Genomic DNA, 27,567 nt, shown 5'->3' on the forward strand with positions numbered 1-27,567 from the left:
TCCTTACCGATACTAAGTAATACCTACAAAATCTTTATCTAAGTTAAACTTTAAACTAAGTATCTAGGAATATAAAGATACTCTAGAAAATTAGTTAATATGCCAATTTAAGCTAATAAAACAGAAAAAACTTCACTATTCCAGGAGCAGTAAAAACTTCGCCTGCACAAGGCTACTCTCGTTGAAAAGCCGTATAGGGTTAAACAGCTGACGACCCAAGAGACACCCTCTCCTCACCCCTGATAATCGTCAGCGGCGAATGCTGTAGTGTTAATAACATGCTGGTTGGACACTGGAGGATTGTAAACGATTGTGTTTCTCATGGGAATAAAAATACCAGGTACAATACACCTTCTTCCTCACTGGTCATGGATCGTTTCGGGCCAAGCTGCATGCCCTGGGTCTCACCGATTCTCCTCTCTGCACATGCGGTGACAATGAAGACTGGATTCACCTCATGTATAATTGCCCTCTTTATGATTTACCCAGAAGTCTCCTAATCACCAAAACTGGAAATATACCCAGTGGGCAGGAACACCTCTACATAATTGACGAAACCAACTACAAAGCCTTCACTACTTTTGCCCAGACTGTATTTGAAATGCGTCAAATTCACCTACAGCAAACTGTTCAACGCACCCCCCATCTTATAATGAACCCAAAACTCAATTCACAGAACATATCCTGAATGGAATCAAAGAAAACACAAACAGAATATTGATCTTTGTCATGACCTAACAGGAATCTCTCGACGTTCACAAAGGTAGCTATCTGACAAACCCACGAACCCAAAAAGGACTTTTCTACAATAGCCACAAGAACTCCAAGCAATCCTTGAGCTTCATGAATCCATGTGCCTCCTCTCATCCCCTAAGAGAAGATTATCCAAATCCCAGTGTGGGACACTGCTCATTGCCTACAAGTCACCCTTGGATGAAGAAGATTAAATTGCTTGACACTGGGCCCCTTGCCCATTGTGGGACCCACTCACTTGCTGGCACCTCTTCTCTTCAAGGTGTATGACAATATCTGATTTTCCTACTTGTGCAGGAACTCATATAAATACTCCTCTGGGAGTGGGACTGGCATTTGACTTATCAAATGCAGGATCATGCTATTAGGTAATCTGACTTTGTGGGTCACTTGGCCTCACAACCTTTTCTCTTCTTCCTGAGGTAGGGTGGGCTCCCCCCTGGGGGGAGCCCACCCTACCTCACCCTCTCTCTTCTGCTTACCTTCTTTCTTCTCCTCAATCTCTTACCCCTTCTCCTATTTCAAAAAAAAAAAAATTATTATTTTTTTTTTATTTATTTATTAATTTTTTATTTTTATTTATTTTATTTTATTTTATTATATATTTTTTTATTTATTTTTTATATTATTTTTATTTTATTTTATTATATATTTTTTTATTTATTTTTTATATTATTTTTATTTATTTTATTTTATTTTATTATATATTTTTTTATTTATTTTTTATATTATTTTTATTTTATTTTATTATATATTTTTTTATTTATTTTTTATATTATTTTTATTTTATTTTATTTTTTTATTATTATTAATTTTTAATTAATTTTTTTTATTTATTTTTTATTATTATTATTATTTTTTTTTTATTATTATTTATTTATTATTTTTTTTTTTATTTATTATTTTATTTTATTTTTTATTTTTTTTTCGGCCCTCCCTGGGAAGCTCAGGCTAACCCCAGGGTCGGCCAGCCAGAGTTCTCTTTCCACATACCTGGTCCGGCTCCCAGTGCCAGTGACGGTAACTAGCAGTCTGTGGTGTTCCACAGACCCTAGGCTAAGCGGCCAGATGAACAACATAACCCGCACTAAGCAAACATGAACATACACTAACATATGATATCTGGCCTTGACAGTACTGTACTGTCTTACTTCACAAGAGATTCAAATGCGGAGTTGTGCGAAAGCACCGGTGCCGCTTGTCAAAAAACACTATGTCACTATGTCACTATGGTACAATACACCGGTCTGCATGGGCAGCCCAGTAGAATCGTCACAGTCCTCCCCACACCGGATGAAAAAGTCTGGGTTCGAATCCCGTCGATGACGCGAAGAATTTTAATTGGCTTTTTAACTCCGTGGCTGAGTCAGTCGGTCTGAGGCGCAGAAAGCATGGTTTCTTCCCCCCCCCAGAAACTGGGGTTTTTCATCCAGGAAAACAGACGAAATGACCATATAACAAACGCAATTAACAGACATAAGACACACAGCACGGCAGATGAATTTAATTATTCGGGTGACCTAAAAATAAAATATAGGGTGTTTCAAAAGTGATAGTCAATAATTTAAAGGTGAACTGTACAGACTACAATATGCAAAAAAAGCCTAGTAAACTTTTTTCGTTTTCGAGATATTGTTTTCGTTTTCGAGAAATTGCACATTTCTAGTTGGGATCCACCACTGACAAGTTGAACTGTACAGAGTTGAGATCCACCACTGACTTGTTTGTTTAGGTTAGGTTATGCACATTCTCTCGTTTCCCCTCTCTCAATGCTCTGAGACGTGGCAGGCATACTAGTACAGTAGTATTTGTCAAAGTCATATGATAGTCAATATGGAAATAGGTTACAGCAACGAATAGTATGCGGACATGCACTTCATGTATTGTAAAGCCAACGGCAGTGCACTCGAAGCTGCACGTTTGTACCAAGAAGGATTTCCCCGCCGAAGACAGCCCAACAGGCGCACATTCATCAGGGTACATCAACGCCTTAGAGAACATGGGCGTTTCACACATGGAGTACGAGCAGGTAGGCTCAGAAGCATAACACCTGATATTGAGGAAAGGGCATTAGAAAGAATATCCTGTAATGTGTAACATCTGTAAAATCCTGTGGTTTTGAAACCAAAAATTAAAAATGCATTATCTTATGTTTAATAAAACCACCGGTAGCAAAGGATTCACAGCTTTTTTCTAAACTAGTGGTCCCATAGTCAGTGGCGGATCCTAACAGAAAATGTGTATTATCTCGAAAATGGTTCATTTGTGGCCCGATGTTCACTGGGACTCTTTGCTTACACCAGTCTGCGCAGTAGCACAGTAATCTCATCACTGTCCTCCCCACATTGAGTGGAAACGGCCCGGGTTCAAATCCCGTCGATGACGCAAGGAATTTTAATGGGCTTTTTTTACTCCGCGGCTGAGTTAGTCGGTCTCAGGCGTAGATAGCAAGGTTTTTTCTCCCAGAATCTGGGGTTTTTCATCCAGCAAAACAGACAAATCGACCATAGAACGCACGCAATTAATAGACATTCGATACACAACAAGGCATATGAATTTCAATATTTGGGTGGCCTAATGTAATAGTCTGTTATTTATTTATTTTATTTTATTTTATTTATTGGTACAACACCGATGGACGCCTTCATGTGTGGCGCAAGCACCACGAGTCCATGGATCCATCATGCATGGTGTCTACTGTCCAGGTAGGTGACGGTGGTTGCTTAATATGGAGCGTGTTTTTCTGGTAAGAACCAGAACCCCTGGTGCGTATGGACCAACATTTCACTGGTGAGGCTTACCGGCAGCTCTTAGGAGATTATTATTATTATTATTACTAGCCACATAGTGCAAGAAAGCCTGAGGCTTATGCTGCCCCAGCCAAAAGAAATTTCTGAGTTACCCTGAGAGAGAGAGAGAGAGAGAGAGAGAGAGAGAGAGAGAGAGAGAGAGAGAGAGAGAGAGAGAGAGAGAGAGAGAGAGAGTAGAAGGGAATCATCAAGAAAGAGAAGAATGATGATATCCAGCTGGGGACCCTGGGGGTATCATGATTTAATTTAGTCATAATTTACTGATCACTGAGTGTATATTATTTGAATATATGTTGTTATTACCCGAATATATGTTGAATATCATCATTTTTCTCCTTCTTGGTGACTCCCTTCCTACTTTTCTCTCTCTCTCTCTCTCTCTCTCTCTCTCTCTCTCTCTCTCTCTCTCTCTCTCTCTCTCTCAGGGTAATTCAGAAAATTTGGCTGGTGCAGCAAAAGCCTTAGGCTTCCTTGTACCATGTGGCTAATAATAATATATATATGTTGAATATATATCATTATCATTATTTGCCATATGGCAATATGGCAAATAAGGAGAGAGAAGGTATTCACCAAGAAATAGAAGAAAGATGATATCCAGCTCAGGGCCCTGGGTGTGCCAAGCACGTACTCACCAGATGTGAGCTTCTGGGATATATAACTTGAATATATACAGTATATGAATATATGTTCCTCATGGAAAAATTTAGTAAACTTCGTTTATACCCAGACGTGAATATTTTTTCAAACGGTTGGTAAGCCAATGAAAGGACTTAAAATAAGGTTTTAAGGTTTCATCGATTTGAGGCCTCATACATTTCACAAATTAGTGTGATTGTAGGCTCAAATATGCTTGACATATTCATCTCACTCACCTGTATCTATTAACTAATGACAGCGCTCCACAATGTACATCATGTCAAGTACAACTGACCATTCGCCATTTGTTAGTGGACTGTCCCCACTTTCAGAACATCCGCTTAGATTCTTTTAAATCAATTGCTAAAACACAGTCATGAATAAATTTATTGCAGATTCTGGGAGATGATCCTAATAAAAAAGAATTATTTACTTTCCTAAACCGGATAGAAATATATCATAAAATATTGTTATTATTTCATATTCACCATTAGAAGACACAATATGGCCCAAGTAGCCTAAGTGTCGTTAAACCCAACAACAACAACAACAACAATATGCTTGAATACATAGAATTTTCGCTTTTCAGTACTTTTTTTTTTTGAATGATTCGCTTCCTCCAGGTGTCGCGAGAATCCACAGTCAAGCGTGGTTCTATATTTGCATAACATGACGTGTTTAAAGCGGTGTGTACGGATTTTAATAATTTATAGTAAGGTTGAACAGAGTGAACCCAGAGTGAAATGTTCCACATATATCTTCCCAAAAGAAAAGTAACGACTGAAAAAATATTTATTAAAAGGAAGAAATGCTAACTAGATATGGCGGTTCATTTTAAATCATGCTTATCCTTGTGGTTTATCGTAATGTTTTGTAATTTAATGATTTTACCATTAAAAAGTCGAAAATTAACGGAAGAGAGCCTTAAGTATTACAGGTGAGCAAGAATGATTACAATCTTGTTTTTTTTTTTTTTTTTTCCCCATTACTATTATTTTTTGCAAACTGAAACCAGTGGTGAGAAAGAACGGGGAAACGCTGGTCCTCCACCTCTTTTTCTTTTTTTTTCCGTTGGGTCGTGGATTACTTTTTACCAGGAGTTGATGGTGATCAACAGTGGGGAGAGGAAAGAAACAGAAGAGAAGGCAATCTTGAAATTATTTCATATAAAATATTTTTTTAGACTACTTTGTAACCAAAAAAAAAAAAAAAATTACAAATTACTATCTGTATTTCTTTGTGATATCTTGTATAAATTTTGAATATTAACAAAGCCATAGTTTAAAACATTTAGACAAGTATTAAATGTTTTAAGATACATTCATTGAAAAAAATGTGTGTATGTGTATATATAATAATATTAATGCAGTCTCTCAAAACTGAATGGAAATTTTATTTCTTTTTGTCACTCTATGACCTGGAAAAATTAAATGATGACAAAACCCTGAACTTTAAATGTTGTAAAGCACTTGACAATTTCAGGGAGAATGTATTTTAACTTATACTGTAATTATAATGATATTGAAATTTCAGTTATAGTCCAGAACATGGTACAACCCTGTACTTCAGCGAAGAAGAAGGCAGTGATAGGCCGGTGGAAGCACATCTTATGCAGTGCTTTCCCCGTCTCCTCCTCACCTGCACATACCAGAGGATGTCATGTGACATCACAATATATAATATTGGAGTTGAAAAAATATTTATTAAAACAGCAATTTTTTTTTTAAAACAACTAACAAAAATTAACACCATATACAACCATTGATTCTTCTTGCCTGTGCATCACTAGACAATTTCATGAGCATTAACAATGAGAATTGCTCATGCACATCAACAGAAATATATATTTTTTAATGGGGGCTACTTCTACCCCCTGCTTCTGTGGGGACTACTGCCTCCATATCCCCACTAATATAAAGAGAACTTGATACAAAGAACTTGTATAGTTACTGCAAAAAAAATCAAATCATCAAGAAACACTTGGAAACAAAAAAAAAAACACTGCGTCGGTCCTCACATGCCAGCTGGTACACTTTATCAAACATCCACACTGAAAACACTTGTGTTCCGAAGCTATGAGATTCACACTCGTACACCATTCAATTACAGTCTTGCATCCATCCTTTTGCAAACCATGAATATGGAACAACAATCACACACAATAACCAAGGGCAGCAGAGCAGCACTACAATGACTAAACAACAGCACGATAATTTCACATTTCCTGCTAAAATCAGAAAATTCGGAAGTGAATTTGCATCCAATCAAACAATCAGAAATGCAAAATGAGGTAAATTACACATTCCCAGTAATCAGCCAATCATAAAACTCAACCAGACAATCTTTGGCCATGCCCACAATGCACTGACTCGGGTACCCATATTCTGGAGATCAGAATTTCAAAATTTCAGTCCCCACCCTAGTTGAAGAGAAATTATTCTACATCCCAACGTTCTCTGCTTTAGAAGGGGACATTTGAAAAGTTTGTGGCCAGAGCAGGAAAGGGTTATTTGAGGAGTCTGGTAACATGTTACTTTTCAATATAGTCTCCCCTTTGGAATCAATAACTTTTGCCACTAATGCTGCAATGTGTGGATTCCAGCTACAAAGCAAGTTTTTTTTCATGGGCCTCCAGGAATGCATCTACTACAGCTACAGTGTCACTGTCAATGGAAAAATGGATGCCAGCCAAAATTATTTTTTCAATTTTTTAAAATTTATTTATTTATTCAGGAACACTTCTCAAACCAAACTGCGGCAACACTGCAGTGTGTAATGTGCAGTTATCTTACAGATAAAGGCTAATCAGTGTAGTGGTGTAAGTGTACTGTAATGTCGTGGTGTGACTGGCCACTTTGCCTAGCTGGCAAGCAAGTTCCCATCCCTGGCACATGGAGCCAGCCAAGGGACCATCCAGCAAACACATGAGATCAAACATACAAATCCAGCAAACACATGAGATATATACAGAATCCATTAGATTGCCCTCAACCTTAAAGTGTATGAAGTAGATGTAAGGCAAAGATAGCATAAAGTCAAAAAAGAAAATTAAAGCACCAAAATATTCATTCGCCAAAATGCTCATTTATTAATTGTTATTTACCAATTTAAAAAAAAAAAAAAAAAAATTTTTTTTTAAAATTTATTTATTGTACCAGGCAGGCCCTGCCAAATTTGGGCAACCCCACTGTATATTTACAATACCATATACGCAGTATTACCAGTGGTGAGCTGTGAATATTTTAACAATGAGCTCACAGTTTTTCCGACTTTCTACTGAGTAAATTTGATCGATCGTGGAAATGACGTCTTCTGCGGTTTCTACTAGAGGCGCTTTGCACCCTCGCACTACTAGTAGTGTGATTAGAGCGCATGACGCATTTTTCGTGACTGGTATGATATCTTGAGTCAGTGACAGATTTAGGGGAGTGGACAGATTCGACTTATTACCCCCTTAACCATGCGTATGAGTGAATGTGTAAAACGTTCCTAGGTTTATATAAAAAAAACTTAAAAACCTGGTCGTCATGCTTCACCTTACGATGATAACTGGATACGACAGTGTCTGGAGTTCTAACTTTTTGATAAAATATGAAATAAAAATTAATGATTTTAAAGATTTTGTCGAAGACAGAATTTTTGAATACTATGACGTTGCGGTCATGCTTCCTGAAGTTACTACAGCAGTAAGTACGATTGCAACAATACAAATATTTGTCAACAATTTCTTTTTTTCGTCTCGCATTTTCGTTACATTCCATTGTTAGGTGCCCCTAACAGCTGCTTATGTCGCTTCAACTACAAGATCGGTACATCAATCGGTGCTATTTTACAGAGCTATTTAGATACATTGCACTCGCAAGTATACATCTCTTACTTTAGTTATTCTAAATCCATTGTATATTGTCTTCCAGAAATTATGAAAATTTGTGAATGGTCAATAAAATATTTACAATAAAAAAGCTGTTTTATTTTGTAATCGATACATACAAATCAAAATACCTAAAAGAAACGCGAAGGATGTTTCGCATAAACCATCTACTCCGTGTGCTCGACACATGCGCAACTTTTTTTATTCGTCCAATTTTTATAATGGATACCAGTAGCGTAGCTACCCTTTTTCAGGCCCAGAGGCAATGAGCATGTTCGGGCCTCTACTTAATTAATGAAAATTGCAAAAACAGGAGACAGCAAGATGCCGGACCTGGAGGCAATTGCCTTGCCTGCCTACATGGTAGGTACACCACTGATGGATACATTTTTTTCATGATAAAATTTTAATATTGAGAATAAAAAATAACACGAAATATTTCCCATATCACAAATAACATAAAAACTATCACAAAACATTCCACAATGTAAAAACAAACTAGAAAAAGTACACAAAAATCACAGATTACACGAAAAAGAAATATTTCACAAATATTCAAGAAAAATTTATTCTAAAAATTGCCAATTTACTTCTTTATTAATATTTGTTGTCGATCTCCTGCTTTGCTCAATAGCTGAGCGATGATTACAGAGGAATGATTTGACGTAACGATCCAGATCAAATTGAAGCAATGGTTTTCCATTTAGATAAGAGCTAAAAGGTATGGTCATCATAATCTGCAATGTGTTTAATTGTCACAATATTATTCATTACGCTGAAAGCTCACTCAGCTTCAAACTGCTAATCGCAATGGTTTCAAAGATATTTTCTGGCTTTTTTAATTGAAAAGGGAATTTCACTTGATTTTAAAGATAAACTGTCTTCGACAAAACTTTAAAATCATTCATTTTTATTTCATATTTTATCAGAAAACTTAAATCTCTTATTCGGTTTTCACCATCTTCCCACCGAGACGAAAGTTCTTTCACATTCCATGATTTCCAATAGCATATGTTTAAAATTTCTTTCAGTGGTATCGTTATTTTCTTTATTTAATTTAAAATTGCCCTGTTGCATTAATAACTTATCATTTAAGGATAAAACAATGCCTTTAATAACTTGTCAGGAGGTAATTTTTTTACTTTCGATTTTGATTCCTTCAACATGCTCCTTCACCACTTCTCAATTTTAGCTTCAGAATTTTTCAAATTAGCAATAGCACTGATAGTTCGAATAATTAATTTATATGCTTTTACCATTGTGATTCTGTAAAGCTTCTGAAAGGTAAGAGAGCTCCTGCAGGATGTTGATCATTAGTGCTGAATTGTTAAGAAATTCCAAATTTAAAGGTTGATTTAATAATCCGGAATATTTAACTTCTGATTCAAAATATTTGCACAAAGCGGGAATTCCTCCATCCCACAATTGCCGTCAGCAAGCTAAAAGCTGCTCATCGTGGCCCGAACACACGACCGATCTTTATAGTTTCCACATCAAGTTCTTTAGCAATCATCCTTAATTTGCGCTAGTGTTTTGGTTGTCTGTATGCCATTATATTTTAGAACATTTTCTACAGAGTGAAAGGCTCGACAAAGTTTCAAAATCTGCCAAAATTTCATCCTCGTAAAGTTTATATAATATCTTAGTTTCCTCAATCCCCCCCTCTACATTGCTACTATCACTAGTTCTTTGAATACAGTGCAAAATGTCGGAATCACACGCATATTCAGCTACTGTGACCATGTAAACATAAACAGGAGAAATTTACTGGAAGGTGTGGATCACTCACTTCTCCGAAAAACATACACCCGTTTGTCCGAGTAAAGGAGAACCACAACATAGGTTGACCAGGGGCTATTATTTGTGTCGGAATCTTCCTAATCCTCTGACTGGCTATGGAAAGCATATTGACTAGCGCAACTTCTCGGAATATGGCTGTGTAGGTTTTATGGACACCACTAACATTGTGAAACGGTAATCCCTTTTACCCTTAATTCGCACTTTCTAATTACCTAAAGGCCAGAGGTAAGAACGATGCATAAATTTGTTGTCTCTCCTAATCCGCTCATTACATGGAAATTTTCTTCATTCAACAGAAACCATTTTAAATGTAATTACCAAGGGGGAATCAAAAAAAAATCGCTCTAAAGAAGTTCGTTAAACAGAGGTCCGACTAATTAAATCAAAAATGAAGCAATTTTAAAATGCTGGGAATGGGCTCCCCTCGCCCCACCGTAGTTTCGGCTCTGGATACTCAATAATTGCGCATTTAGGATTTCATTTGTAAAATAAATGGGCTTGCAAATTGAAAAAAAATAAATAAATAACAATGGGCCCTCGCGAGCCCACTATAGCTCACCACTGAGTATTACAGATACAATTCATAATATCATACAGAGAATGAGGTTCAATTCAAAAGTAGGCAACAATGCCATGTAGGGTTCATGTCTACCCACACACGAACCCTACAAGAAGAAATGCATAATCCAAGTCACGTGCAGTACATGGAACTGCGTGACCTTACTGAAATTGTCCGATGTACATATAGTCTGTCACAGCACGAGGAACTGCACATTACTACTGAGCCATTTGAAATGTTTATGTTCTGAGAAAAGCAATGAATAATCCAATTGAAGTTATGCAGCACAAGGAACTTCATTTACTAAAATTGTACATAGAACAAGAAAGAAAGTGTAGTAAAAAGTCATTAGCGAAACTGCACTAATAATGACATGTGATTGCCCTGCTAAATGACAGTGCAGCACAATGAGCTGCAATAGACATTCCTTATTTGAGACAAACAGAGATTAATTACCTGCACATGTTATTGGTTAGTTGAGCAATTGTCACTGCATGAAGATTGATTCAATCGTTGATTTATGCTGGCATCTCATGGCATCCACAAAATGCCAGCATTTTGTGGCATTTGTGGGATTGATTGCCCTGCTATATGATCAGTGCAGCACAATGAGCTGCAATAGACATTCCTTATTTGAGACTAACAGAGGTGAATTACCTGTACATGTTGTTAGTGCACGTTATTGGTTAGTTGAGCAATCGTCACTGCATGAAGATTGATGCAATCTTTGATTTATGCTGACATTTTGTGGATGCCACAAAATGCCAGCAACAGGTGTCTAATCTTGCAATACAATTAATTTCAATAAAAATTGCTGTATTATATAATAATTATTTTTGGAAAAAGCTTATATACAGTAGTCATTACAACAATGTTACTTTTCAGTATATGGATTTCTAGGAGAAATATGTGCTAACTGCTATACACAATATTTATACCATATTTCAGTTTCCACTTACATATAGTTTGGTATTTATATCTCTCAAACCACTGTGTATTTTAATATAATTGGATAGATTCTGTTAGCTCCACCATTTCTTATTTATTTTTAGCTTCACAATTTCTCTTCCATTTTCCTCTCACTATCAAAGAATCCTTTAATACTCCCAATTAGAATTTTATATGCAGAATGATTTATAAGTATGTTACCACTCTTATGGGAGTTTTTTGTTTCAGATTGTTGCTTTCAGTTGGGAAGAAAAAAATTGCTAACAGACTGGTTTTCTTATGTTTTTTTACCCTTTTTAAAATTTTCTGTGTAACTGTGTAAAAATAAGTATAAAAAAAAAAATTTGTTTATATGTTTTGTATTTATAATTTCTTTGGCAGACCTGAACAGAATCATCAGTACTTGTAATTCATCCCTTTCCTTCTAGTGTTAACATAAGCAAAGAATTATTTGTTATTTTTCTTTGCGTTCTTAACCAAAGATCTCGTAATGCCTTGAGTAACTTGATTGCAGATTAATTTTTACTTTATTATAGGCTTCTATGTTCCCCTGATAGATTATAATCAACTCCTGCATTTTTCTAATCCATAAGATACTAGGAAGCTAAGCATTCGCTGCATATAATGGTGTTTTTAAAGATTTCTGTTTAATAACGGTTAGAATTTCACAGAGATTTTGAAATAAAGGTAAACTGAGTTTAAAAATGTAAATTACGGGCCAGAGCAGGTATCATACAATAAATCATTTTTAAACAGACAAAATGAGAAAAGGGGATTTCATAGATGACAAATTTTAGAAGTCAGAATACAGATATGTCTTATAGTTAGAATTTTCCAGAAAGCCATTCAGGAATACTTCTTCAGAATTAATAGTAATAATAAGCAGGGTTTGTGGGAGGGGGGGCAAACAGTACAATCCAGTATGCATACCAGCTAGCACAACAAACAGTAAATATCTTAAATTTTATGGTATTCTAATTTGATTTAAAAACAATTTTGATTTAAAAACAATTTAGTCCTTGAGGTTGTCACAGACATTCTCTCAGATATGCCAGACAAGCTGTACTTGCTACCTGGGAGTCAAAATGCTGATGGAACTGATATTTGGGTGACACTCAAGTCAAGTGGACCCAATTTCGGCAAAGTCCGGACGGTCTGTGAGCCAAATCCTCTGCTTGCACCTTCACGATGTTGGGACTGTTAGTAATCCTGGGTATAACCTCCATGCACAAGTACATGGTGGGTGACCACCCAGGTGTGAACCAACGTAAGCAGGGGTCGAGGTGTGGCACCCACACCATATGGAGTAATGCTGCCCCTCTATGTTACCAGGCAGTACTAGGTGGTAGATGACTCTCATCAACCGGTGAAATACCACCACTTTGCTTATTGGAGGCTTGAAGTGGTGGAACCCATGTTTAGTCTCTAGAGCTAAGGTCCGGCCAACCCTTCCCTATCTCTTCCCTCATGCAGTATGATTGATGACTTTTGAAGTTATGATGAATGTCGTGGCGAGATCCAATATTCCTTATATTTCGAGGGTACAGCTCTAAAACTGTGTTCGCAGGCCGGCCGCTAGTTAGTACACTGGACCAAACCTATTGGTAACTCTCTAGGAGGCTTCCGGATCAGCTAGTGTATAACCTTGCTACCTCTACTCTGCCAGACAGTGACTGGAGGGAGTACGAGTAGTGTGTATGCGGGGAGCATTGTCGAGGCCATGTTATGTCAAGGATCTGGGTATATTCTTACCACATGTACGCCATATCCAAAAATTTCATTACTTCATACAGCATGTCCCACCCACTTTTTCTTACTATTGAATACACCATGAATTGTCAAACTAATAGAGAGATCTTATCTGCGAAAAGATCTAAACCTCCCAAGGACTTCCTAATTCATTTCACAAATATACGTGGTCTCAGTTCTAATCTCAACGATGTCCATTTCCACTTGGAGTCTTCCAAACCCCATGTACTTTACTTGTGCATATGTCCATTCTGATATTCCCTGTCAGAGACTTGGCAATTTGGAATCTCCTCTCTTTGATTTTCTCTGGCTTAAAATCTCTCTACCGAATTGTGTCAAATTCATCTGTTGTCTCTACCATTCTCCCAACTCCACTAATCACTTGGAGCTCTTTGACTTCCTCTCTTTACAACTTGACTTTCTCCAGTCCAACTTTCCTAACAGTGATGTAATTTTCTTTGGTGATTTTAATGTTCACAACTCCAGCTGGCTTCCGTTTTCTAGTCACACTGACCCAGCAGGTCGAGATGCTGAGGCTTTTGCAATTACTAATGACTTAGCAGAGATTGTTCATTTACCTACAAGAATACCGGACAATCCTAATCATACAGCCAATACGCTTGATCTTTTTCTCACAAACAACCCTTCTATGTACAAGGTCGAAGTGAGAGGTCCTTTAGGCACTTCAGATCACCACTTGGTGATTGTCTCTTCTCCAATGGAACCTTTTATCTCATGGCTATTCCCAACCTCGTGTTGTTTGGCATTACAAGAATGCAAAATGGGATGACCTGCGAGATATCTTTTCTTCTTTTCCTTGGTCGGATTACTGTTTCAAAACTTCTGATGTCAACGTTTGCTCAGATCGTGTCAGTGAAATCATTCTTGCAGGAATGGAATCCTTTATCCCACACTCCACTTTAAAATCTCGTCCTTTATCTAATCCTTGGTTTTCCAATAAATGTGCTAAGGCTGTCCAAGAGAAGAATGTTGCATATCGTAATTGGCTTGTTTCTAATTCTTCAGTTTCATTTTCTGCCTACACCAAAGCTCGCAACAATTGTAAAGCAGTTATTAATCAGTCCAAACTAGAGTTTGAACAGGCTAAGAGTAGAAAACTTGCTTCTTGCCCTAATGGTAGCCGAGCATTCTGGTCTCTTGCCAAAGCTATTGGCCGCAACTTTTGTCCATCTCTGCTCCCACCTCTATCCAAACCAGATGGTTCTGTTGTCACTTCAGCCAAGGATAAAGCTGACCTGCTAGCATCCCATTTTTCTTCCAGCTCATGTATTAATGATCTTGGTAAAACACCTCCCACCATTCCTAACACACTCCATTCAATGCCTCCTGTGGTCTTCCGTCAAAAGGATATCAGAAGGATTTTGATGAATCTTGATACTAAGAAAGCTCCAGGTCCTGATGGTATTTCTCCACTAGTTCTCAAAACCTGTGCTCCTGAACTTACTCCTATTCTTTGCCGCCTTTTTTCACTTTCTTATTCGAAAGGTGTTTTTCCTTCTCCTTGGAAATTTGCTCATATCCAGGCAGTTCCTAAAAAGGGTGACAAATCCCTCCCATTGCAATTACTTTTGCAGATCCCTCCCATTGCAATTACTTCTACTCTTTCTAAAGTAATGGAGAAATCAATTAACCGCCAACTCTTAAACTACCTAGAAACCTTCCGTCTGATCAACAATCTCCAGTATGGATTCTGTCAGTGTCAATCCACTGGTGATATTCTGGCTTATGTTATCCATTTATGGACTAATTCAATGGAAAGGTTCGGTGAAACACAAGTAGTTGCTCTTGACATCTCAAAGGCTTTTGATCGTGTTTGGCATAAAGGTCTTCTAAACAAGCTTCCATCTTATGGTTTGCCAACTGTTTTTAGTAATTGGTTATCCAGTTTTCTCTCTGATTGCTCACTGAGGGTTATGGTAGATGGCTCTCTGTCTTCTAACTTCTCCACTAATGCCGATGTCTCCCAAGGTTCAGTTCTTTCCCCCACTCTTTTCCTCTTGTATATCAATGACCTTCTTCCATTGACTGGAAATCCTATCCATAGTTTTGCCGATGATAGCACATTGCATTCAACTTTCCATTTTGAGAAACCTTGTCCTGCTCAATCAGCTTCAACTTCTCGAAAATCCGCTGCCAATTCCTTAAATGCTGATCTTCAGGTAATTCTCCAGTGGGGCAAAGACAACTTAGTTGATTTCAACCTTTCTAAAACTCAGTCTTGTCTTATATCTCGCAAAAAGGATTCTTCTGCTCCTATGCTTATCTTTAGTGACACTCCGATTTCTAGGCAAAATGATATATCTCTTTTGGGGATTACCCTGACTTCTAATCTCTCTTGGCACAAGCACATTACAAATATTGCTTCCTCTGCATCTAAAAAACTTGGTTTTCTCTTTCACTCTCGGCGTTACCTTTCTTCCAAACAGCTGTTCACTCTGTATAAATCGCAAATCCGCCCTGCCATGGAATATTGTTCCCACATCTGGGGTGATGACCCCAAAACCTCTCTCAGGCTTCTTGATTCCATTCAGAAGAGGGCAGTTAGGTTAATTAACGATTCATCTCTAACAGAGATGAATCATTAATTAATATCATTAATCGTCATAGACGCACTGTTTCTGCTGCATGCCTCTTCTACAGATACTTCCATGGGCACTGTTCTTCTGAATTGGCTTCTATAATTCCCGCTCTCTCTTTCAAAACAGTCTGAACATGTGCAGCCACCAGCCAACATCCATTTACTGTCCAACTTCAAACCCACAGAACGAACTTTTCATCTTCCTCATTTATTCATTCAACTGCCGTTTTCTGGAACAACCTTCCTTCATACGTATTTCCTGAAAATTACAATCTACAGAAGTTCAAGTCCAATGTCAACAAATATCTTCTTTCATCTTCTCAACCTGCAACCTAAGCATGGTACTAAGTACTATAGGTTCTAATACCTCTCGTGTTTGGGGTTCACATAAAAAAAAAAAAAAAATTTCCCTAGAGCAAATAATTCTCTAGGGAAAAATTATTAACATAAAAAATAAAATAAAGTTTAACATACAAATTATGATAAAAAAAAAAATCCAATTGCATAATGAATACCAGTTCACTCTACTACTGTGCTTGTTTACATCATGAATGGCAGTCAACATTTACACAGCTGCAGTTCCTTTCTTGCACTTAAAACATTTACTCAGCCTCATAGTTGTCACCATGTTTGTTTACAAACAAGAGCATCAATCAGAATTTACATTTGCACCACCCAAGCACTCATGTCTCTGAGAATTTTGTTAACTCTCTATGTAATGTCATGTATTTCATATTATAACATCTTCATCAAATATTAATGTTATCACGACTGAGTTGTAGATTCTTTTACTACATATAATATTTAAATAGAAAAATTAACAAGTGAAATACCTGAAGGTTATTTCATTGTTAATTTTATCTCTGTAATTTACAGCTTTGTGTAATTTTATTATATAAAATAATAGCAGTCAGAGACCAAAAATTTTAATTCACTTAAAGACTTCTTGAGTATATTTTTTGATAAATATCTAATAATCTGGCACTACCACAATCCCATAGAGATGCCAAATTATCAGTCTTTTACTATCCATTAATATTTATACTATACTGCATTATGTTAAAATATATATGCTGTTTGTTGTTAAACTTTGAATACTGAAGAAGCATTTTTATTGCAGAGAACGAGTAGTTCAGATGTTCCAACATGCATATAACAGCTATCTTGTTAATGCATATCCTTATGATGAACTGAGACCATTGTCTTGCAATGGAATGGACACCTGGGGAAGCTTTTCTTTAACTCTAATTGATGCTCTAGATACTTTAGCTGTTATGGGCAATTATACCGAATTTCGGCGGATTGCCCACAAGATAATTAGTACTGCAGACTTCAATATAAACATCAATGTGTCTGTATTTGAGACTAATATACGAGGTTTGTATATAATTATGATAGTGTTATTGATCTCTGCATTTAGTTAAATAATTTGTAATATTATAGTAGCACCCAGATAAGTTGTCCAAGGGGCTGGAGGTTTAGAACTTCTTACAAGGAGAAACCTTCTTAGAAGGGAAAATGTCCTAAGGTTATGAAATATTAACTACACAAATAAAAATAAAAAGATACACATACATAAGTTAAAGATGATTTTAACTTATATGTATTAATAACTTTAACTTATGAATGGTCAATTTTATTGACCATTCATAAGTTAAAGATGATTTTAAGTACTATTTCAGAATTTATAAATATTTTACTATGCCTATGGAAAACTTTTTAAAGTGAGGATTTCTAATTGTTTAACATTCTGTTCATTAAACTCATTACCAAGTTGGAAGGATGAACTCCAAGTTCATCATTCCAACTATAACCCTTCAAATTATAAAAAATATAGTATAATTAATATTTATAGCATTAAAATAAAACTGCCCAGGAGGGAAGAAAAATTAGGGCCAGTGCGATAGATAGACAATACAGTTATTCTTTAAAGAATTACCAAAATTACTAATGATAATCTATAGAAATAAAGTATTATAAATTCAGCTTTCAATGTGCCGACCGGGCTAGCCGGGTGGGTAAAGTGCCTACCTGGCAACCCAAAGGTCGCTGGTTCGATTCCCGCCTCGGGCTTGGATCAAAGTACTGCAAAAACCTTGGGAGGTGCATTATGGCCACAGAAGCCTATGTGCCAACAACTACCAAAAAAAAAAAAAAAAAAGCTTTCAATGTACCTTAAAAGGTCACAATAAGACACAGCAACAATCCACTAAGTAATTCAGAACTGTTTAAAACCGTCAGAACTGAATAGCAAACTCTTCATGTGGTCAACGATATCCAGTTATGGATACTGATGAAAACAATTGCAATATGTCACTTCCATTATATCAAAATGTTTATACTAAAACGTTTTTAGGGCCGAAAACCTCAGACTATGGAAAATTCACTAATCAAAGGAGTTAGTGCATAGCATCATTTTAGTTCGTAGTAAATCACTGAAGTAGGTGGAATGGCATCTTTTTTGTTATGTCTCATATTGTGAATGCCTTTGCAACAAGTTGCCGTGATATTTCACTACCTTGAATAAGCAGTGCTTCATCAGTAGAGAAGACTGTTACTTATTCTCGGCGGATACTATCATCCAGGGGTGGTGGTGGTGATATCCGCCAAGTATCTGGTGGTATCTATCACAACGAGTTGCCGTGATATTGGACTACTGCGAATAGGCAACACTTTTCCAGTGGAGAAGACTAATGTTACTTATTCTCGGCGGATACCACCACCCCAATTCTAGGTGGATACCTTCCTGCAGAGTAAGATATCAAAATAATATGTCATGTGCTGTTCACTTGGGCAGAAATGTCATGCATTGTTAGTTAGTATTCTCCTTCAATCAGCATATCAATAGCCCCAATGTTTTCTGATGTGAGGAATGCCCATGGATGACTGGAATGCCTTTTATCTAATAAAATAATTTTAATATCATATACTTGGATTTCAGGAAGGATTTTAATACTGTTGCACATGGAAGACGGCTGTGCAAATTGGAGCGGTGTGGCATTAAGGGCAAGTTGCTGAAATGGATAAAGGCATGGTTGAGTGGGAGATGGCAGAGAATGGTAATAAATGGACACTGCTCTTTGTGGACTAATGTTATTAGTGGAGTCCCCCAGGGTTCAATGCTGGGCCCATTGTTGTTTTCTGTATTTATGAATGATATTGATGATGGTATATCAGGCTTAATGTCCAAGTTTGCACATGATACGAAGGCTGGTAGGGTTGTTAATGACAGTACGCTGCTGCAACAGGATCTAGAAAAGTTGAGTAGATGGACTGAGAAGTGGCAACTGGTTTAACATTGACAAATGTAAAGTACTGCATATGGGTAGAAGTTGTTGTTGTTATTTGGTTTTTAGGAGCATTAGCAACTAAGGCCATATTGCTCCGGGATATGCGGTGGTCATTCCCTGACCTTTCCGCATCCTCCGTATTTGGTGGTGACGGGCTCGAACCCCGGTCTAATCAAGAAGCGTGTGCTATGCACTGCTGCTCCTTCCCACCTGGCTACAGAGGCGCCTATGGGTAGAAGTAACCCCAGAGTAATGTATCAACTGTGTGGTACTACACTGACAGATAGAGAGTGAAAAGGACCTGGGGGTAATTGTGCAGGCAGATATGAAGTTTTCTGAGCAGTGCAGATGGCCTACAAGAGTAGCCCATGGTGTCTTGTCAATGATATACAGGAATTTTTTTAGCAGGGATAAGGAGGTGATTATCCCCTTGTATAAGGCAATGGTCAGGCCACACCTTGAGTACTGTATACAGGTCTGGAGGCCTCATTTTAAAGGATGTAGAGCTGTTGGATTGAGTTCAGAGAAGGGCAACAAGATTAGTGAATGGAACAAAGGGTTGCTCTTACGAAGAAAGGTTTAAGTTTACACATTACAGTGTCTGGAGAATAGGCACCTGCGAAGTGATCTGATTGAGGTGTATAAAGCCTTGAATGGTTTGAGCATGCTCGGTGCTGATGGGATTCTTCCTCTTGCTCAGAATAATTGCCTGAGAGGGCATAAATTCAAATTGAGGAAAGACAGTTGTAGGATAGATGTGCAGAAGTTTGCCTTTAGCCAGCGGGTGGTTGGTTGCTGGAAGAAACTTCCATCTGTCATTGTAGAAGTGGTTGGTTGGTTGGTTAAACAGATTCAAGGCAGAACTAGACAAACATTTGGAGCGGGTGGATGAGTGAAATGAGACTGGAGTATGTGGGTTTTTTTTTTTTTTTTTTTTGGCTGATACTATATAAGCTTGCTTCCTTGCATCATGTGCCCTTGCTAATGTGTGGCTTAGAATCTTCATTATCAATAAATCTATCAAACATACTACACTGAAGTTCAGAAAAGGCTGCATGAAAACATTGGGAGGAAGATACCTGAATTATGGAAGGATGGGTGGATGCTCCATCAAGATAGTGCACTCTGTTTGCCATTTTCTTATGAAAATACAAATCCCTATGTGTTGAACATGTACCCTATTTGCCAAACCTAGACTTCTGACTTTTTTCACCTCCATAAACTGAAGAATGTACTTAAGGGAACCCATTTTCTGTCCATTTTAGACTGAAGATAGAAAAAATACAACTGAAATATTAAAAGGGCTTACAGAAGATGACTTCCAGAAATGTTTCTGTGCTTGGAAGAAACATATGGAACAATGTATGCAAGCCCAAGGCAATTATTTTGCAGGGTATAGTTTTCAAGGTATGAAATATTTCATTATATTTATTTTATTGCAATAGTCCCATTATTTAATAGCTATACATTATATGTGTGCCAGGCCCCTATCTAAATTCAAGGACTACGTTAACTCAACACAGTCTACATCAAATACCAATGTTTGAAGATTTCTGTTTAGAAACTTATTTTAGAATCAGAAAATAACAAAATATCAGTATTTTGGCCCAATTTTAAGTGAACCGGAAAAATTGTGGGTCCAGTACGTCATTCACAAAATATAAATTAATTTCTTAAATAATAACATTTTCAATAATAAATTAATTGGTTGTGTTCTTGAAAGGTATGTATGAAGCCATGGACTGAAGGTCATAACAGCTTGAGCATGTTCAGTAATTTCAATTCTGTATGGGAAATGGTTTTATCCCAGTGGAATGCCATTTGAATCCCACGTGCCTACTGCTGTATCAGTCCCAAATAAATATCCAAATGCTTAAATTAAATGGCTATTAAAGCACCTTTTACTGTAACCTGAATATATTTTATAATGTGATATATGTCTATATTATCATCTTATATTATTTATTTAAGTGCTACATAACAGTTAAATATAGCCATGTCTATATTTTCAGTGATTGGGGGCCTGTTATCTGCTCATTTGCTCTCTCATAAAGCTGGAATGGATTTAGAACCTGGGTGGCCCTGCTCTGGCCCTCTGCTCAGGCTTGCAGAAAGTGTAGCTAGAAGACTGTTACCAGGTTTGAGTCAGGTTAAAATAATTCTAGTTCTTAAAAATTTGTAGAATCTAGCCTTGCCATCTACCCTTCCACATACACTGTACAAATATAAACTTTAAAAGTATTTTAAAAAAAACTCAACTAATTTAAGAAATAAAAATCCTAAAATGTAAATTTTAGGATTTTTATTTCTTAAATTAGTTGAGTTTTTTTTTTTTCTGTGATTAATGGAAGTGAAAAGAAATAACTAATTATCTTGTTACCAGTTAATTACTAATAATTTAACTATATATAAAAATAATTGTTTTCATTTCACTGCACATGTCACATTGCAATATTTGCTCACTTTTTTTAATGCTTATTTCTGCCTGTTTTTAATAAAAATTGAAATGAAACACATTTCATGTTTTACAACTTAATGAAATAAATAAATAGCAACATGGAACTCAGATCATAATATAAATTCAACATTTTTTGTAATGCTTTTTTCTTATTTTTCATAGATTTTAATAAAAATTGAAATACAATATGTATTTCACATTTCTGTTGTGATTAATATAATAAATGAATAGTAATATTTCAAGATTATATATATTTAGTAAACTGTTAACAAAAAAAAATGAGCTAACATGTGCTCTTCGAAAAAGGCAGTGGACTTTCCATACATGTACTGCTTAAACCAAAAATGTTTCTTTTTTGCACATCCACCATATTACCCATTTGTTCCTCCAGTCAAGTGCACGCATAATATCCAGTGCTTCTGCTACATTATAGGAATAGCCTATATGATATGTATGAAATAATTGAAAAAAAATTTTTTTTTTTCCAGATTTCTCTGTCTAATTTTAATGACATATGACATGTCTCGACAGATCTCTCTACAAGACCAAATATATAAATATATGAACAGGATGTCCTGACAACACTTTATTGTTGTTATATTTATTTTTTATTTATTTGTTAGCCTATCATATTCCATTACTGGCCCACAGTCTTTCCTTTCTATTAGGAATATTTGATTGTAACTTCCCACATTGACCAGACAGGTGGAGAATTGCATTATTTTGAAGACTTTCTTTGTCAGTTTGCATGATGAAAAAAATTCTCCGAAAAACCATGCATCTCTGCCTGAAACTAACTTAAGCTCTTTTGAAAAAAAGCTTCCTTAGGTTCTGATTTTGATGGAACTTACCAAGTACAAGAGTATGATGGCATTACTCTGGAGGACTTTAGTGTCCTTTATGCTATGCAAAAAATGGAATGGTCAAAAATTTTGAACATTAACTTGATGTAATAGGAGTAATAAGTTTTTCTGTTTGTTGCCACTGCTTTTTTTTTTTTTCCATGAGAAAATTTCCAGTGATAATCTATATATTTAATACAGAAGCCATTTTCTTTCAACAGTCAGCGTGAATGATAGGCTTAACTGATCGGGCTGGAAGTGGTTTCAAATTGAAGATATTTCTTCCTAGGTGTGCAGAAAGTTGTTAAAATTTAAAAATTCTGAATAGTTTTATTTTACGGAAAGGGCCAGTTTTGTAGTATAAACAAGAATAGTTCAACATTCACTTCATAGATGGAGCCACACGAAGATGTTAACTGTTAAACAAACTGTTGTCTAAGTTGATAAGGAATTTTTTTTCTAATTAACAATTTGCACTTTAACTGATTAACAATTTGCACATTCACACAATCGTGTCCTTTGTTTCAAAAAAATAAATAATAATAATAAAACTCTACTACCAATTGTGAAATTTTTGCAATGGGTACAGCTAGCTGTAGCCATTGCATACGAAAGGCCTAACCGATTTGGTCTCAAATTGAAGATATTTCTTCCTAGCTGTGCAGAAACTGAGAAAATATAAAAAATCCGAATAGTTTTATTTTACAGAACTGGCCAATTTTCTATACTAGCGCTGCCTACCTTAAAAGAAAGAATAGTTTTATTTTACAGAAATAAGAAAGGATTCAATGTGTACAGGCTTAGCTGCTCATGACAAAACACAGACTGCATTTCTTTAGGACAGCTAGAGAAAAACTCTGCTACTAATTGCAAAATTTTTGCAATGGGTACAGTTAGCTGTAGTCATTGTGTACGATAGGCCTAACCAATTTGGTCTCAAATTGAAGATATTTCTTCCTAGGTATGCAGAAACATGGGACAATATAAAAATTCCAAATAGTAAAAAATCCGAATAGTTTTATTCTACAGAACGGGCCAATTTTCTCTACTAGTGTTGTACTTAAAAGAAAAAATAGTTTTATTTTACAGAAATAAGAAACAAGAAAGGATTCAGTGCTTACTGGCTTACCTGCTCACGACCAAACACAGACTACATTTCTTTAGGACAGTTAGAGAAAAACTCTTCTACCAAATGTGAAATTTTCAAAAGGGGTACTGCTAGTGTGCTATTAATTCAAAAAAAAAAAAAAAAAAAAAAAAGCGGCCATTTTGTTCTTTATGCAGTTAATCCATATGTAATCACTTGGGAATCTTGTGGCCATTACCCCCAACCTGTTTTTTTATTTTTTAACTCTTTTGTGTTTCTAAAACCATTCTGTTGTTCATCTAGCTGTAATTCACTTTGCTCATTTGAAACAAAACACCTTTCAAGAAAAGGTATGGCCTCATTTTTCTTATTAAAAATTGGAGAAATTTAAATTTGAATATAGTTGGCATAGCTCATGCACACTTATGGCTATTTCATGCAAATACCAATTGGTTAAGTTTATTATTTAGACATCTTAAAGGTGAACAAGTGGATGGAGTATTCAACCCATCCACTTCCACAACAACAGATGGAAAATGATGCAAGAAAGCAAGTTTATATAGCATCAGCCAAAAAAAAACCAAGTAAACTACACACATCTCTCATCCATACCCAGTGCTGGATTAAGGCACGGGCTAGAAGGGCCTTGCCTGGGGCGGAATTCTTTAAGGGGTGCCAAATGTTACAAATCATGAAAAAAAAAAAAAAAAAATATATATATATATGTATATCCTTAGTTGTTATTTGGTTTTTAGGAGCATTAGCAACTAAGGCCATATTGCTCCGGTGCGGTGGTCATTCCCTGACCTTTCCGCATGCTCCGTATTTGGTGGTGACGGGCTCGAACCCCGGTCTAATCAAGAAGCGTGTGCTACGCACTGCTGCTCCTTCCCACCTGGCTACGGAGGCGCCTATATCCTTAGTAAAGGGGTGCCAAAAAATCTTTCTGCCCAAGGTGCAAAAATACCTTTGTCCAGCACTGTCCATACCCTCCAAGAATTTATCTAGTTCTTCCTTGAATTTATTCAACCCATCCACTTCCACAACAACAGATGGAAGCCTGTTCCAACAATCAATCACCCGTTGGCTGAAAGCAAACTTCTGCGCATCTATCCTTCAACCATCATTCTACCCTCATGAGCTTTGCACATTCTCTCCAGGGCTGAATTGATTGATAAGGCTCTCAACATGTACTTTCTCCTATTGTATCTGGACAGAATTGCAGTCAGTTTCAAATTCAATCCTAACTTGCAACTTTTTTTACCCCAACATTACCTGTACTTGTTAAGTAAATCCTCTGATCTCCTACTCTTAATATCATTAGTGTCAACATGTACAACAATATCACCTTTTGCACCCTTAAAAGATGATATCTGCTCTACATCATCTACTTTTTACCCTGGCAGACATACCCTGGTCCTATTCCACCTATCCTTCTTGCACAATGTATTTCCCATTTCCTTGATGATAAAGTCACTGACGATAATCACCTTCTGTGAGATTGGCACATTCTGACTTGGAAGTTTCCACTGTGTTGCCTGATGCACAAGTGTGAGCTCTAGCATTGAGTTGGACAGCTGAGAGCTTGATGGGCATCTACCCTGCTCTTCAAACTCTCATAAATGTCCATCAGAACACAGTTGATGCCTAATTTCTTCACACTCTCTGCACTGAACACACACAAAGACCCTTGGCTGTATCATATCCTGTTCCAGAAAGATTGGTGAACATTGCACAAGTTGAACATTTTTTTAGGCCATGATTCATAGGAGAATTATGCTCTTCGTTTCCCCCCCCCTCCCAAGCCACAGCACAGCACTCCCTGCTACTTTGTGTCCATTGTTTTTTTGCTCTAGTCTGGGGCATAATTTCCATTTAAATACAATTTAATTGATCAACAAAAAAAGATCAATCCAAAGGCCGCATCCAGAATAATAAATACAGTAGAGATATTAAAATATTTGGACAGTCCTACCATTAGGTTTAGCAAGCACTTCTAAAATTTCGTAATAAAGGAAAATCATGTTGCTTATAAAGTTTTTATTGAAACAGTAGACAAAATACAATTGTTTATAATTATTATTTCATTTAATGAGAGCTCTGTGGTTGTTAGTTTTCATTTACTAATGTAGCTATATCAATATCGATGCTTGTAGTTGCTAATCGCAGTAAATGTGAAAGTGATTTATCAGTCAATGAACATCTGTATTTGGATTTTATGAATTTTTTCGTTGAAAAAGTTCTTTCGCAATGATATGTGCTTCTGAGCATTGAGCACATCTTAGGTCCAAAGTCCCTCAATTTCGGATAGCGTTCGCTTGGTAATAATTTTAAAAAATCTTCTCCTTTTACGATTCTGCCAGTATAAAAAGGATCAGATTGCAAATCACACAATTCCAGTTGGAGGTCAGATCTTATGTCTTTAATGCTGACAGTCAATGGTTGAATGAAAACTGAAATATCTTCATATTTCAGTTTTCCTTAATATCACCAAATCGATTCTCAGTCCTCCATGATTGTTTCAATGCACTTTATATGAGCTGAAAATGATTTTCTCTCAAAATTCTTCATTTCTTCAAATTGTTTTTTGCAATTAGAAAAAATAGTAAAAAAATTATTGGCCAATGTTGATTTCAAAAGCTTCAGTTTACTTTTAAAACCATTCAAATGACCATATAAGTTGGCAATATTCTGTTGTTTTCCCTGCAACTTTAAGTTTGGATAGCCCTGCCTTATATTATCAAGTTCAAGATATACATTACGCTATACTCTTATGACTGCAGTTTTAAATTAGTTATATCCTCACTAAAAAAAAGTAATTTCTTAACCTAAAAACAAAAAAATGTATGCCTAACAAGTGATTAGAACCTTCGAGCTACTTATTTATCACAATTGAATCCTACTATTACGTGTTATGATATTCGCACCAAAATGTGGATACAATAGCGGTACAAATAATAAGTTGTAATTTACAAAATCACTTCCTAAATTTAAAAATAAGCTAACAAACTTCACTAAGACTATTAAACTATTTGTCAAACACAATTTAATATGTTAATCAAAAAGATGGTAAAAGTTTCCAAAAAAACTTATCTGTTCCCACAAGCTCAAAATTCTTTGATTTTTCACATATCATCCTGTGTTTGCATCATCCTTGAAAAGTGGTTATCATATAGGTAAGTGTTTTTGTTTTTATCTACTGCCATGCAGATAAAGAACAAAAAAAGAAGTTCAAAATGTCTAATAACTTTTTAAACTTTTATATGGTATATCATAAAGGATAGGCTCTGCTGAATTACTATGTGTTTAAAATGAATAGCAAATGTACAGAACCTTTATTGGACGTAAGAAGGAAAGAAGTATTAATGTCAGTGACTGCCATTGACTGTAGTATATCAACATATGTTTATTATTAAAGAAATTATTGGTGCTGATTAACTGAATAATTGAACACTTGATCTACCTCATTTCCATCGTACTGCATAATACTTAACAAGAAAAAAATTGCAATTTTATTGATTACTGCAAAGGAATAGCTAAGGACACTTTAAACATGGGTTTTTTGGAATTCAGTAAGCAACTTTATTTTTAAAACTTTTTTTTATATATAAATGGTATTAAATGGAGTTATAATGTTATTGTTTATCTTCTCAATAAATTGTACTTTGTCTTTATTCCATCTAGCATTTGAGACTAAGACAGGCATGCCTTATGGAACAGTTAATCTTCGCTATGGTGTACCATCAGGAGAGACTCCTGTTACCTGTACAGCTGGTGTATCAACCTTCATAGTGGAGTTTGGTGCACTTAGCCGGTTAACAGGAGACCCAGTATTCGAACAGACAGCTTTAAGAGCTCTTTATAAGTTATGGGATAGTAGATCATCTGTAGGATTAGTAAGTTAATATTTATGTATTTCATTTATTCCTATAGTATAAGTACTGCTTAACCTTGTTTCTAGTTATCCATAATTGAGTTTTTCCACACAGATATGAACATTTCTGCCAAGCCATCACATTTGGACAGTGATTAGGTTCACTGTCCTCTTGCACTATGTAGAAAGGCCTATATTGAATCCTGTATACATGGGAGGGTTTTTTCACACTGTGACCATGATAGTCAGGAGGGGAGTGGTGTGTAGTTCCCCCACGGAAAACTCAGG

At 36.2% G+C, this 27,567-nt stretch overlaps 1 protein-coding gene across 1 annotated transcript in view; it reads left to right on the forward strand.

Moving 5' to 3' along the window:
• Positions 1–5,023: 5,023 nt before the first annotated feature.
• LOC150083684 (ER degradation-enhancing alpha-mannosidase-like protein 2) overlaps positions 5,024–27,567 on the forward strand; it is a 63,509-nt gene continuing 40,965 nt past the window's right edge. Inside the window, exons 1-4 of the mRNA XM_090378566.1 lie at positions 5,024–5,139; positions 16,849–17,105; positions 21,031–21,156; positions 27,090–27,301. Coding sequence (XP_090234692.1) covers positions 5,024–5,139; positions 16,849–17,105; positions 21,031–21,156; positions 27,090–27,301 — 711 coding nt within the window. The remainder of the gene's footprint in view (positions 5,140–16,848; positions 17,106–21,030; positions 21,157–27,089; positions 27,302–27,567) is intronic.

Source organism: Mastigoproctus giganteus, chromosome 7 (assembly GCF_048544385.1).
Source record: "Mastigoproctus giganteus isolate SK-2022 chromosome 7, ASM4854438v1, whole genome shotgun sequence".
Classification (NCBI taxonomy): Eukaryota; Metazoa; Arthropoda; class Arachnida; order Uropygi; family Thelyphonidae; genus Mastigoproctus; species Mastigoproctus giganteus.